The sequence below is a fragment of the Molossus molossus genome, unplaced genomic scaffold (genome assembly GCF_014108415.1).
Source record: "Molossus molossus isolate mMolMol1 unplaced genomic scaffold, mMolMol1.p scaffold_m16_p_1, whole genome shotgun sequence".
NCBI lineage: Eukaryota > Metazoa > Chordata > Mammalia > Chiroptera > Molossidae > Molossus > Molossus molossus.
The window spans coordinates 39,823,728-39,837,033 of record NW_023425344.1 but is presented as its reverse complement, the minus strand read 5'-3'; the positions used below and the strand labels follow the sequence as shown (position 1 = coordinate 39,837,033).

Sequence of the window (13,306 nt, the reverse complement as noted above, 5' to 3'; positions counted from 1 at the left end):
GAATGGCTGGGAGAAGGAGGAGGAGATGATAAGTGTGAATCCACAGCAATGTCTACAGCTGGTTCTCAACCTTCCTAATGCGGGGACCCTTTAACACAACAGTTCCTCGTGTTGTATGTGGGCGTATCTGCATGTGGGCGGACCCGCCTGGAGACAAATAGAAGAGCGATGTCTCGGTTCCTAAGACCATCGGAAATATGTGTTTTCCAATGGTCTTAGGCAACCCCTGTGAAAGGGTCATTCGACCCCCCAAAGGGGTCACGACCCACAAGTTGAGAACTGCTGCTCTACAGGTTACCAGGTAGCCCTTCCTATGAGCTAGTTCATGTAGGTAAATATCTTTAAAATAAATTACTATAGGTAGGAGACAAAAGTAAAGCTGTCTACCTAGGCGTTAGAATTAACTTAAGAAAAAGCCAGGGCCCTGGCCGGTTTTGCTCAGCGGTTAGAGCGTTGGCCTGCGGTCTGGAGAGACCCAGGTTCGGTTCCTGCTAAGGGCATGTACCTTGGTTGCAGTTTGTCCCCGGCCCTGGTTGGGTCATGTGCGTGGCAACCACTCGATGTGTCCCTTTCACGTCAATGTTTCTCTCTCTCTCTCTCTCCCTCCCACTCTATCTGAACAAAATATCAAAAAATGTTCTCCAGTGAGAATAAAAAAAAAGAAAAAGCCAGGAATTTTCATTTAACCACTTTGGAAGTGTTTCTGCATTATCTTCCCCATCCACAAAAGAAAACACAGCCACAAGACAAATTACTCTTTGAAAACTTCAAAGGCTATTAATAACCACAGCTACAATCGAACTTGTGCTAAAATTAAAGTTTAAGAAGCTTTAAAATATTTTTAGTTCTTTTCATCTGAAATTGTTTAGACTACCTTCAGAGAGACTTCTCAACAGTTTCCTTACTGGACAGAGTTGAGAAGTTTTATAAGGCCAAGGTCACTAGAATGATTTGATTTAGAAGTTTCCTTTACAAGGAGAGAGAAGGAGAGAAGAAACAAAGCAGCAGCAATAAGCACTAGTCAACCAAAGAGGGCTGAGATGACAGTTCTGTGGAGAAGTAAAGCAGATCCAAATGCAGAGGTTAGACCTTTCATCTTCGCTTCTACAGTCAAATTTGTTTGGTGTACCTTGGAGAAGTAGGTGCTTTCAAGGGGTCCTCCCACAAATCTCCTTCGCAGCCAGCCAAGTCCAATGGTGCTCAGCCCACTAACCCAGGGAATACTTGAGTCAGCCGGCGCCTACCCGTGACACCTCATTCAAAGTTCTGTACCAAGAAGCCACGAAAATACCATAAGAGAAAATGCACCTGATTAAGCAGAGAAACATTAGCCCACCCTTGAATTATATAATAGCAATTATTATTATTTTTTTTAAAAAAGAGGCAAAGTACATGCAAACCAGCCCTTGAATCTGAGTCCAGTTTAGAAATCTGTACATTTGATTAATATTTTTGAAGGACTGAGGACTCCACAAATAAGTAGCAAATATTTCCTAGAAGAGCCAGCATAATTATGTCAATGGAATTAGATGGAACCTTTCTAGGGCAAGAACTAAAATAAGAGGCAGCAGTTTCCTCTCTTCTGTGTTCTTTTAGACAAAATGAGCGGTGGTGGGTGGTTCCAGTGGGCTGCTGTGGCTTGAATCAATATTCCAAGGGGCGGTCAACACCCATTCAGAATGGCACGAGCCGCTGCCTGCAGGTAGACTGTTGGCCTGCTGAAAGGGGGCTCTCAGAGCATGGGACTGAAACTAAAGCTAACGCTTTCCATCCTAGGGTGCTGGTCACTAACTGGGCAACACTGGGATAATAAGCCTTCCTGAGCCTCATTCTCCTGGGCTGTTAGAGGAGAAAACTGGAGTTCATCTCCAAGGTTCTTTCCAGCTCTGAAGTTCTTTGTCAAAGACAGGGAGATAGGTGCCACCAGGAGAAGAGGCATTGAGACCTGGCTGGACCCTGTCCTAACTTTGAACTGTGACAGGAATCGCTGCTACAGATTTTTTGGAGGGGGAGCACAGGGCTCCCTAAAAACACAAGGAGATTTTACAGTGACCTGACAAGTGGCTTGAGCCCAAGATTCTCTCTTACCCAAAAGCCTCTTCAAATGACCTAGAGGAGCAGTCAAGAACTTGATTTAGGGAGTCTAGGATGTAGGGCCCAGCATGGTAGGAAAAGTACGGGTCACATTATGCAGGCAGATCAGTGAAGGGTGGCTCCTCCCAGGCACAAACCACATCAAAACATGCTCAGGACCTGGTGGATGAGTTTGCCAACGTTCGTTACAACAAACCCACGTGATTCCCACACTCGCACTCTTTTCCTGTCGGGCCCAAGTCCTGACCTGTGCGTACCTAATCCACAGCCAAGGTCTTGAACACGCTCACTAACACTTGGATATATTTTAAATTGGGGAGAAGGGGGGGTGTGCACAACTGGCTCACCCCTCCCCCATCCGGAGGCCACTCAGGAATGGATGGAGAAGATGCAGTGGGAAGTCATGTTGCCCCAAATCTGCTAGAGTAATGTTTGGCTCTAAAGTAAGGAAATACAAGAGACCAGAGAGCTTGTAATGGACCCATTCTCGGGACTTCACAGTTTATTTTAATACAATCACCGGGGAAGTGTGGGATTTTAAAGGACAGTTGCTGTAGATTCTCCTCAACTGGGTTTTGGCTCTATCCTGGAGTCCTTACCGAGAGGGGACACAGAGTGAAGTGGGCTCTCTCCCCGGCGGAGCAATGGGCAGGCCACGGGGCGATGAGCAGCCAGGTTGGCCAGAGGCCTCAGACTCATGCCTAAAACTCGGGGTGGAGGGATGGAGGAGGAGGGTGCAGACTGCAGTGACTCAGACCAGCCCTCTGGTGGAAATGGGTCCTGATGCTCAGTCCCAGGCCTTAGGAATCCAGGGTAAATCCGTCTCTGTGGACCTGTCTCCACCTCTGTAGAGGGAAGAGATTAAAAGTGCCGCCCAGCTTGGAGAAGTCACTTCTGTCCTGTGGGTCATCTCCCCGGAGGAGGTGGGGGTTTACAGCGTCCCTGGCGAGGGCCCCTTCGAGGCGGCCCCGCCCGCCGCGAACTCGGGTGGGGCCCAGTCGCCCCGAGTCAAGGCGTCCCCCGCAGCTGCCTCTCCCCGATGAGGCTTTGAAGGCGGTTTTTCAAAATCACCGCCGCGCTCCCTCCACTCCCCCTGACAGCCTTAGGGAGCGCGCGGGGTCACCTTCCTCCCAGCCGCCCAGACCCGGCCGGGAACGTCGCTGTGAGATTCCCGGGCAGGTCCCGCCGCAGCCGGCAGCCGGCGACCCGCGCCGCCGTGCGACCGCGGAGGGGACAGCCCCGCGCCCGCCCCGCCCGGCCCGGCCCTCCGTGCGTCCCGCCCGCCGCAGCCTCTCACTGCAGCCGCTTCTCCTCCCCCGCAGCCACTCGGTATCATGTCGGCGAAGACCGCGAGCAGCCCCACGCAGGACCAGGTGGAGATCCTGGAGTACAACTTCAACAAGGTCAACAAGCACCCGGACCCCACCACGCTGTCCCTCGTCGCGGCCGAGGCCGGCCTCTCCGAGGAGGAGACTCAAGTGAGGCCCCGCACGCGCTCCGCGCTTCCCGACCCCTGCCCGGGGACCCTGCCCGGGGACCCCGCCCGGGGACCCTGCCCGGGGACCCTTCCCCCGCACCGCCGCGCCACCCTCGCCTGGGCCGTCTCGCGGATGTGAGGGCGCCCCTCGCCCTTGCCTCCCTCTGCTCCCCCACCCCCCGGTTCATCGCTTCTCTCCGCGCCCCGGGAGCCCCATCCCGGCAGCTCAGGTCCTCCCACCGCCGCGCCCCAGCTCCCCCTCCACGGGCTCCCTGTCTGCCTTCCATCGCTCGCCCGCGGGGCTCCCCAGGAGCTGCCTAGAAACCTCAGCTCATCCTCCCCTCTCCCAGCTTTCCACTGCCCTCCACAGCCCGGCATAGACGCTCTCTCCCTCTGCGCTGGAGCAGCCTTCCCGGCCCGCTCTTGCGTGCCTTCCGGGGCTCAGTGTGTCCCCGGGCTGCGAGCGAGACCGTCCTGAGCGGGGCCGCGCGCCCCAACGCAGCGCCCCGATCTATTCTCCGCCGGAGTGTCGGAGCTGGGGGAACCCTGGCGACCGGCTGCAAAGTCAGCCCTCGGGTTTGGCAAACGAGGAAACTGAGGTAGAGGGAGGGAACTGCCAGGACGGACCGGGTCCTTAAGCATGCTCTTCCCACCCCGCCGTACTCCAGCTTCCCCTTAGCGGGGCGAAAATTGCAAATAGCCTGGAAATTTGGTTCGGATATTAAAAAATCCACTGGCTCTAAGGTTTAGTTTTTTTTCTGGAGTTTTCCAAGAAGGTAGACACCTGACCTTAGAGCTGAAGGGGATGGAAGCAGATGTCCCCTTAAATGCATTGATTTATTTATCTAATTTTAAAACTTCCTATATTATTCTGAAAATTGTTTAGGGTAGAGAATGAAATACTATCCATGATTGTTAACCTCCAGGCAGTGTTGGCTCCTCCTACTGACTTTTTAAATTCATTTATTTATTTAGTATCCTCTCCTAAACTCTTTTACTTTCCCTTTGGTCCTGGAAAAAACAGTTGGTTATGCATACTACTACTTGGAACTGCTCTAGCATCTCTCCCTAGGGAGCCCAAAGCTCTTCACACCTCTAGTCTCAGCTCCAAGGCGAGCTGTTCTTGTTCTTCCCATTGCATAGACCAGAGCATCAGACGCTCCTCCTCTCACCATGAACCATACTCAGATGAGGCTTAAAAGTTTGGAATGGATGCTCTGGTCGATCCTAGAACTAAGTCCCTGGACCCCAAGTACGAAATGATTTTTACTAATTAAGCCAGACACACTTTGTAGAATTTGCCTCTAGAAAATCCTCATTCCTAGGTCAAACAGAAAGTCAGGGGAACAGCAGAACTCAGTAGGAGGTGATTTACTGTAACCCAAGTCTTACAGCTCATGTTTCTGGAAACCCATGAGGAGGCAGCCTGGCTGAAGTTTTATCATTTAAAATCCCATGCTATATTTAGAAAAGAAGAGTGATCACAGAGACAGTAATTACTCATCTTTTAACTAGAAGGCTGTGGATGTATTGTGGGCACAGCACCAACTAGGGGTCTAAGCTTCTCTCAGCCTCTGATTCTCCCATGGTAAATTGTCATCACTCCCTTACCTATAAAGCAAAATAATTGTGTTGACCTTTGTAATGGCTAATAGTTGTCAGGTATTGTTCCAGGCATCCTCCAAGTATTATATCACTTACTTGTCACAACAGTGCTGTGAGGTATGCGCTGTTAGCCCAGTGGTATAGGTAAGGGACCTGAGGCACAGAACGGTGAAATAACTTGCTCGAGAACACAGCTAAGAGGCAGCAGAGCTAGGACTTGAACCGTGGCAGTCTGGGCATAATCCAGACTCCTAACCAGGATGTTCTGTTGTCTCCACAGAGGAGGAATACAAACACCTCAGTGTCCTGGAAGGAAAAGACTGAAAATTCAACTCATATTTCTTCCTGAAAAAATATCCATGCCTTAAATAACAGTCATCCCAGGCTACATTCATCCCTCAAGATTCATCATATGTTAGAGAACTGAAATGAAATCGAGTGAGGGACAGGAAGAAAGAAAGGGCACCTGCTTCTTTCCATGACTGAGGTCAGCCCATTCAGACCCTGACAGCAGGTTCATCTGTCCCTTCTCCCATTTCCCCTCTTCTACCTTCCTCGAATGAACACATGGTAGACCCAGCCCTGAAATCAGTGGGTGTAGGGGTGAGTCAGCCTCACAGGAGGGCCCCTGGCTTCCTTTTCCTGCCATGGGGCCAACACCTCCTTCCTCCCTGAGGCTGCCACAGCTAGGCTTGCCTCTGCCTTTCTGCACAGACCTGCAGGGAAGCATCTGAGAGCCCAGAGCTCAGGGAGAGGCAACATTTTGCAAGTTCAGGGAAAGAAGCTTCCAAGGTAACCCTCCAGTCATCCCTTATCAGGCTGGGTCTCATCTTCCAACTTCCCATTCTTTCCACCCACCACCCTCCTGCCTGCTTCAACCCTTTCCAACCCCTCCCACCCGTGTGCACTGGTAGGTGAGAATGGTTTCTTCTTTAATCTTCCAAACAACATTTAAATTTTAAAAAGTGTCTTCTAAAGATGTTATGCCAATGATGAACTTTCAGACACCAATAAAATTATAGCAGGCTTTGCAGTGACCCTTTAAATAACTCATGGAGGCCTACACATCAGCAGTGTCTGGTGTCAGCACACCCCCTATTTCTAGTCTTTGTTAGTGTTGTCCCTTTACACCACTAATAAAGGGCACCAAAATGATTTTGATTTCATATCCTGATGCCCACGTCCTTAACACCCCCACCTCCAGAACTGGAATCCTGTTCTTCATTTTCCTAGAACAAGTAATGCGATAGTAGAAAAAATAAGCATGAGATGCTCCTATGAGATAATAAACTAGAGTGATTCACATTGCTGATACTTTGGCAGGGGCAAGAGGGACTGAGAGGTTGAAACATTCTCTGACTAGGGGCTTGGGTGACCTCTTTCTAACTGTCCCACCGTAGGACCATGTTCTCCGCTGGGATGGGGGGGCACCTAGAGGAACCCAGAGTGATGTGAAGGGTGAGCTAATGGAAATATCTTTTTAAGTTGCATTTTCTGGAATCCTAGAATAGGTCTTTCTCATGACAGTAATTTGATATCTCCTACATTTAAATGAGATCAACCTGACAGTACCGACCCCAGTATCTTTTATTGTTTTGAAGTTAGTGTTAGACGCCTCTGAGAAAGCTCTTCCCTCAGCCCCTTGGGAGGCTGAGATGAGCTGGTGTTTTCTGTCATCACTAACTCAAGCCCAGTGGAGCTGGCATTGGTTCTTAGAGAAGTTTCCAGTATTCTTATCTCCTCTTGATGTCCTGGGACTATTCCCAGAACTCAGTGGTTTTAGTTGTTAGACGTTTTATCAGTGGAATAAAGACCTCTAAAGGTCTCCCCCTGAAAAGGATGAAATGTTAGTTACTAGAGAAAAGGACAGGAACAATGTCATTTTGCCTCAACCCCTCCCCATCACAGCGTCTAATTATCATCTGTTCACTTGGAGTAAATAAATCTCCATCAATGGGTGAGGGTAATGAGGGCATCCATTTATAAGCAGGCGAGGGATGAATGTCTTTCCCAGGGGGTGACTGGAACAAAGGAGAGAGAGAGAGAGCTAGGAGGAAAATCAGTACCGATGTGAGTGAGGTGTGGTAAGATTCAGCTCTAGAGGGAAAAAAGCAAATGAGGTGTTGAATGGTTTTTGTTGGACAATAACTGGTTTGCTAAATCATTATATACATACTTGATTTAACACCTATATCTTTAGAAAATAGTCAAGCTTTTCTTGAACTTTTTCCCACTCCTCTATGCTAGGGTTCAGTTTGTTAAGCATCTGGATGCTAACTCACCAATTCCCAAACGGGGTCCTTGCCGAAGTTATTTTTAGTAACTGTACATTAACATTCTGCATCACTAACAGTGTAAAGATGTGGGTGGCTCTTCTGAATGAGGCCAACTCAATCATGTTGCCTTCAATGAATCCTGATAGAAAATGAGACTTTCCTCCTCCAAGTTTTAATTAGTCAGTCGTTAAAGCTTTGCCCTTTATTCAGCCCTGGTAACTGGAAATCCTATTGAATCAGACCTTGTAGCCTTGAAAACACCCCACAGAGCTGCCTCGTTAATGAAGCTGGAGCCCTGATATTCTCACACCAGATTTCAGAGTTAACTAAACACACCCATGGATCACAGAAGAAAATGATGCCCACCTTTGGCAGTAGAATTTTGGTTAACCACTGAAGTTACACAAGTTCTCTCTTCTCTTGAAGGTTAGTTATCCCCAGGAGTAAAAGATGCCCTCCCCACCAGAGCAACCCTTAAAGGGAAGCTTTCCCTAAGGGTGGGTAGTATGCGGTCTTTGGCTTTAGAGCACTTTTCTCTGTTGCCACCCCACAGTACAAAGGTGTATATGACAACCGATCTTAACAGCTGTGTGCGGCATTTCAGTGTGTCAACTCTGTTGTCCAGTTAGGGTGAGTTGCAGGTATGGTCCCCTTCTGTGCAGCCAGCCTAGCGTCGGTACAGAGCCCTAAAGTGTTCTGTGGCCTCACTCCCTCCTAACTCCACAGGCCTTGATGTTCAGAAACCCTGTCTCCTGTGGTTCTCACTCTTTCTTCTGATCTTGAGCTTATGCCAAACTGCCTTTCAGCTCCCTAGTTGTCTGCAGAGATGACACCTTCTCCAGCATGGCCCTAGAGCCCAGCCTATTTGTTCCGAGGTTAAGTGTGCAGCTGGGCGGGTGTCTGTCTGCTAAGTCGGAACCCACTAGATGTTTCTCACCACACTCTCTCCATCATCACATCCCAGGTCTGACATCCCATGGCTGTGCTCTTTCTGCTTCCCTTCGGTCCCCTCATCTGCGTACCCCTAGAATAGGTAAATGTTAGAAAACCCAGAAGGGACAGTAGAGACCACCTGAGCTTACCTCTTCATTTAGCGTTCAGCTGATTGGTGCTTTATTTTTAGAGACTTCCTCAAGTTCTCACAGCCAGTTGGTTACAATAGAACTTCCCTTTGGCAGGGCCCAGAACACCTAGTGGTCACCTACCCAAGCAGCTTGCCTGTTTATACCAGTGGGACCTGAACATACCAGCATTCTCCCTGTACACCACGATGTGTGAAAGGTGGGGACGTAGAGAGGAGAATAAAGCCTGCAAGTCCCGACTCCCCAGAGAGTGCTCTAGCGCATCCCCTCCGGGTGGATCAGTGCGTACTGCTTCTATTTCTCACTAGTCCTTCTTCCAAGGTTGTTGTTGTTGTTTTGTTTTGTTTTTAATCCTTATCCAAGGATATGTTTTAATGCAGAGAGGAAGGGAGAAAGAGAAACAGATGTGAGAGAGAAGCATCAGGCAATTGACTCTCATACATGCCCTGACTGGGGATTGAACCCACAACCTAGGTATGTACGCTGACCAGTAACGGAACTTGCAGTCCTTTGGTGTGCTGGATGACCCTCCAACCACCTGAGCTACCCAGCCGGGGTTTGTTGTTTTTTTAAATCACAGTTTCCTCCTGGCCAACCTCGTTCATACCCTAGTCTTTTCCCCAGCATGGTCTCTTTATCTTCTCTTGGCCTGGTTTCCCTTCCCCTCAGCAGCATAATAAAGGCAGCCACTGCCTTTCAACATGTAAAACTGGTTTAGCCCTCATATGGTACCATGTGTAGAAGCATCTCATCTGGGGGCTTCCTTAAATCCTAGATCACTTTTGTGAGGTGCGAATATTTGGGTCACAAAGAGCTAGAAGATTCTAAGTAAACTGGTAGACCCACTTCATCTGCTTTCATTGCCCAGCAGCCCTGGAGCAAGAGAGAATGAGCTAGCCCACCCCATGGATCCCCAGGAAGGAGTTCTCTGAGGCTGTCCAGTGCTCAGTTACCTATTCCTTTTATTCAACAAATACTTACTAAGCACTATGCATGAGCAAGGCCCTTGGTGTGATCAGCACACTGATGAGATACAGCAGCTGTAGGTATCTATTTGGGGCATTGAGGAGATGCGTCGGTTTCTTTTATGCATTCAGTAAACATTGATTACTTTCTAATTGGTAAGCCCTTGCACTGGGGGCTATGGATGAATAAAGTCTCTGCTCATAAATATTGTATTCTAGAAGGAAATGTAGATTAAATGTGAATACACAGATAAACAATTTTACAGACGTTAAAAGTTCTGTGAAGATAAAGTTCTAAAACAGGTGGAGAACCTACTTTAGATAAAGTAGGCAGGGAAGGCTTCACTGAGAAGTTTCTATTTAAACAGATGATGCCTGAGGATGAGAGGGAGATCATCAGATAAAGATAGAACATTCTAAACATAAGAAACAGCATGTGCAAAGGTCCTGAGGCAAGAAAGGCAAGTGTCACAGTAAGAACCATCCCCAGTGGACACATTCCTTGCTCTCCTCCTTTCCATTTGGACCACAGAGGCTACCTTTTAGAAAGGAATGGGCGTCTCATTTTTTTCAGTATGTGTCAGGTAATTTTGCACATTTCCTTCCTCCAGAAATGGTTTAAGCAGCGCCTGGCCCAGTGGCGGCAGGCGGAAGGCCTACCCTCAGAATGCAGATCCGTTACGGACTAAGGAGATGGTGGCAGCTTCCCTCCGTGAAGACCATCTGCGGTTTCTCGCCTCAGCTTAACCAGGCTATTTTGGTTTTTCAGTGTAGTGTTGTATGTTCCTCTGTTAGCTGTCCTGCTATTTAACACAATGTTGTATTTTTTAATGTATATAACTAAAAAAGAAAATAACAATAAGAAGCTATGTGCAGCTTCTGTGTATAGCAGTGGCTTGGCTAGGAAAGTGGTGTGGCTTGCATTTCCCTCGGGGTCATGATGACAGATGGTGTGAAAACTATCTAGGTTTGCTTCTGATCATCACCTCCCAATCATAACAATTTACTTTCAACATCCAATTCAGAACAGGCAAGGCCTCTGTTGAAAAGATAATGTGACCAAGAGGGAGAAACATTTTCTTCTGAATCTACTTCCCCAAGTTGTTTTCCTTATGTTTCATTTAATACATTGAGGTGGAATGAGAATACAGAGGAATATTTGAGTCACTCAGATTTCATAAAGTAGTTCCTTGGATTAAAGCTACATTAACTTAGAAAGAACCCAGTTAGATTAAAAGACAGAAACTCCACAAGTAATATGACAGAAGAGCAAGTAACTAAGAAAAAAAATCCCTAAAGTCTTTAATTTACTTTATTTAAATGTTTGTTAATTTTTTTTTTTGCTAACCAAAATGAACTGCTTTTTGTCTTTAAAATGATGTTCTAAATAAAAGTTTTTGTTGAAAAATGCACTGAGTTCTCTGAATTTTTTTTTTTTTTTTACTGAATAATAACACAGGAGCAGACTGACAAAAGAGCTATCATTTTCCAAACTCTTGCTGCTCAAAGTGTGGTCCAGGACTGGTCATCGGCATTAGCTGCGAGCTTGTGAGAAATGCAGAATCTCAGACCCCAGTCCAGACCTACCCATCAGAATCTGCGTCTTTCACAAGGTCCCCACGTGGTGGACACACACGTGAAAGTTTGAGCAGCACCGTCCTAAAGGACTCTGCAGTCCATCTGTACCCACTTTCTATCACAGCACATTAACTAACCGTCTTAATACTTTATCAGTGAAGGTTGTGTTTGACTGCATGGAACAGTAACTTGATTACAATGGGTTAACCAAATAGGCCTTTTGTCTGTTTGGTTAAATGATTACTGTTTTTACATAAGACACCAGCAGGTAAGTGGCTCCCTACTTGTTGTCAGGACCAATGGTCCTTCTATCTTCCTACTTTGCTATCTTCAGCATGTGGCTCTTGTGTTCATGGATGACAGAGGATGCTTGGGCATTGACTCTGCATTTCAAGGGGGGAACTAAAGGAAGAGAAAAAGAAAAAGGCAAATGAGCCCTGGCAGGTTTGGCTCAGTGGTTAGAGCGTCAGCCTGCGGTCCAGAGAGACCCGGGTTCAGTTCCCGCTAAGGGCACGTACCTCGGTTGCAGTTTGTCCCCGGCCCTGGTTGGTCGTGCAGGTGGCAGCCACTCGATGTGTCCCTTTCATGTCAACATTTCTCTCTCTCTCCCTCCCACTCTATCTGAACAAAAAATGGAAAAATGTCCTCGGGTGAGAATAAAAAAAAGAAAAAGAAAAAGGCAAATGACAGCCAAGACTCTCCCCTTTTAAAAAGGTTTCCTGGGAGCCCCCCACCCAGCAACTTCTAGCTGCATATCATTGGCCAGAATTGGGTCACATGGCCACTCCTAACTCAAGTGAGTGTGGTAGGTGAGTATTTTAAATTGGGCATATTGCTGCCTTGAGCAAAATCAGGGTTCTTTTGGTAAGAAAGAAGTGGGGGTAGATATTGGAAAAGCCACAAATGTCTGCCAACCCAGCCTGGAATGACACTGGTGGGTACTTCTGAACCCCCACCTACACAGTCTTTTCAGTTCTTTACCATAAATAGTCCAAAATAAGAAACACTAACAGTTATCCAGAATACAAATATTTATAAGATCCCCTTCAACATCTTTGACAAGCTTCCTCTTCCTCTACCTTAAAACATTTAGTTTGTAAACAATACACAGTGAACCAGGATTGGAACAGAACAGTCTCAACTGGCACACTCACTTACACCCTGATCAGTGGTGGTCTGAGCATCTGTCAGCACCCAGGGCTGGATGCTGACATCACTTTCTGGAAAGAAGGCAGGGAGAAGGTGAGGATGAGCCAGGAACATGTGCACATACTAGACACCGGCTAACAGGCAAGGAGAGGAACTGTGCTGCTAATATGACTGTGGGCAAAGGGCACACAGCTCAGTGATTTGTCCATGTCTAGCAATGAGAGAGACGCTAAACCAGGTCTAAGACCCAGGTCAGAAGTCCTTCTAGCATACCAGTGACGTAATTCAAGAACAAGCCACCAGGTCAAGAAGAGTTGGCCAACTGGGCAGAGAGAGAGCCTTTAGTTGGTGCTGAGAACTGTTTATGGCAGAAAGATCACAATGAGTCTTCGAACGGCACATGCTAGGAGGAAATGAGGGTTCGTGTCCACTCATTCATTCATGTTAGCAAGAGCCAAGTTTTTATTCATTCATTTCTTGCATTTGAAGTACTCCTCGATGACATCTTTGGCCCGAGAATCTTTACCATAGCCCTTAACTACCACACAAGTGCAGCCAACCACTTTAAGGGGTTTTCCCTCTCTGTCAATTTTTCAGAGGGCCTAGCCATCCCCCTAGTTTCTTGTTGTCATCAACATTACTGAGGTTGATTTGGGGCCTCACCAACTTGACATACACAAGTTCATCACAGATGGAAGCAAGCCCACTCAAATGGCCTTGGCTTTTGTCTAAGGCTTTGGCAGCTCCACGAGTTCCACATTAGGCCACCACGGTTGAGGCTGGTCTTCAGCACCTCTTGTCAGGCAATATTAACATCCATTACCCCTCCAGCTGCAATGCCTTCCTCGGCCACGACCATGGGGTGGATTACAGGTGGGTAGCAGGGGGGTGGCAGGTGGAGCCGAACCTTGAATGTCCCTGAGCTTCTGCCCCTGTGTGGCTCGGCAGCAGCAGGGAAAGAGTTGGTGCCTTTTAATGTGAATTTGTTACCAATACTAACCTACTTTTTCAACTGTGGTACAAGGATAGCAGCACTCTACTTTTAAAAAGGCACTTTGTAAAGAGTAATAATAATTACTA

At 47.6% G+C, this 13,306-nt stretch overlaps 1 protein-coding gene and 1 pseudogene across 2 annotated transcripts in view; one reads left to right on the top strand and one right to left on the bottom strand.

The window, feature by feature from the left end:
• The window catches only part of HOPX (HOP homeobox), a 29,979-nt gene extending 19,160 nt beyond the window's left edge, over positions 1-10,819 (top strand). For both annotated transcript variants that reach the window (XM_036245728.1, XM_036245719.1), the window contains exons 2-3: positions 3,417-3,572; positions 10,111-10,819. In XM_036245728.1, the coding sequence (XP_036101621.1) occupies positions 3,429-3,572; positions 10,111-10,188 (222 nt within the window). In that variant the 5' untranslated portion in view covers positions 3,417-3,428 and the 3' untranslated portion in view covers positions 10,189-10,819. The remainder of the gene's footprint in view (positions 1-3,416; positions 3,573-10,110) is intronic.
• A 1,877-nt stretch (positions 10,820-12,696) lies between these two features.
• LOC118624368 lies at positions 12,697-13,085 on the bottom strand (annotated as a pseudogene).
• Between the last annotated feature and the right edge of the window lie 221 nt (positions 13,086-13,306).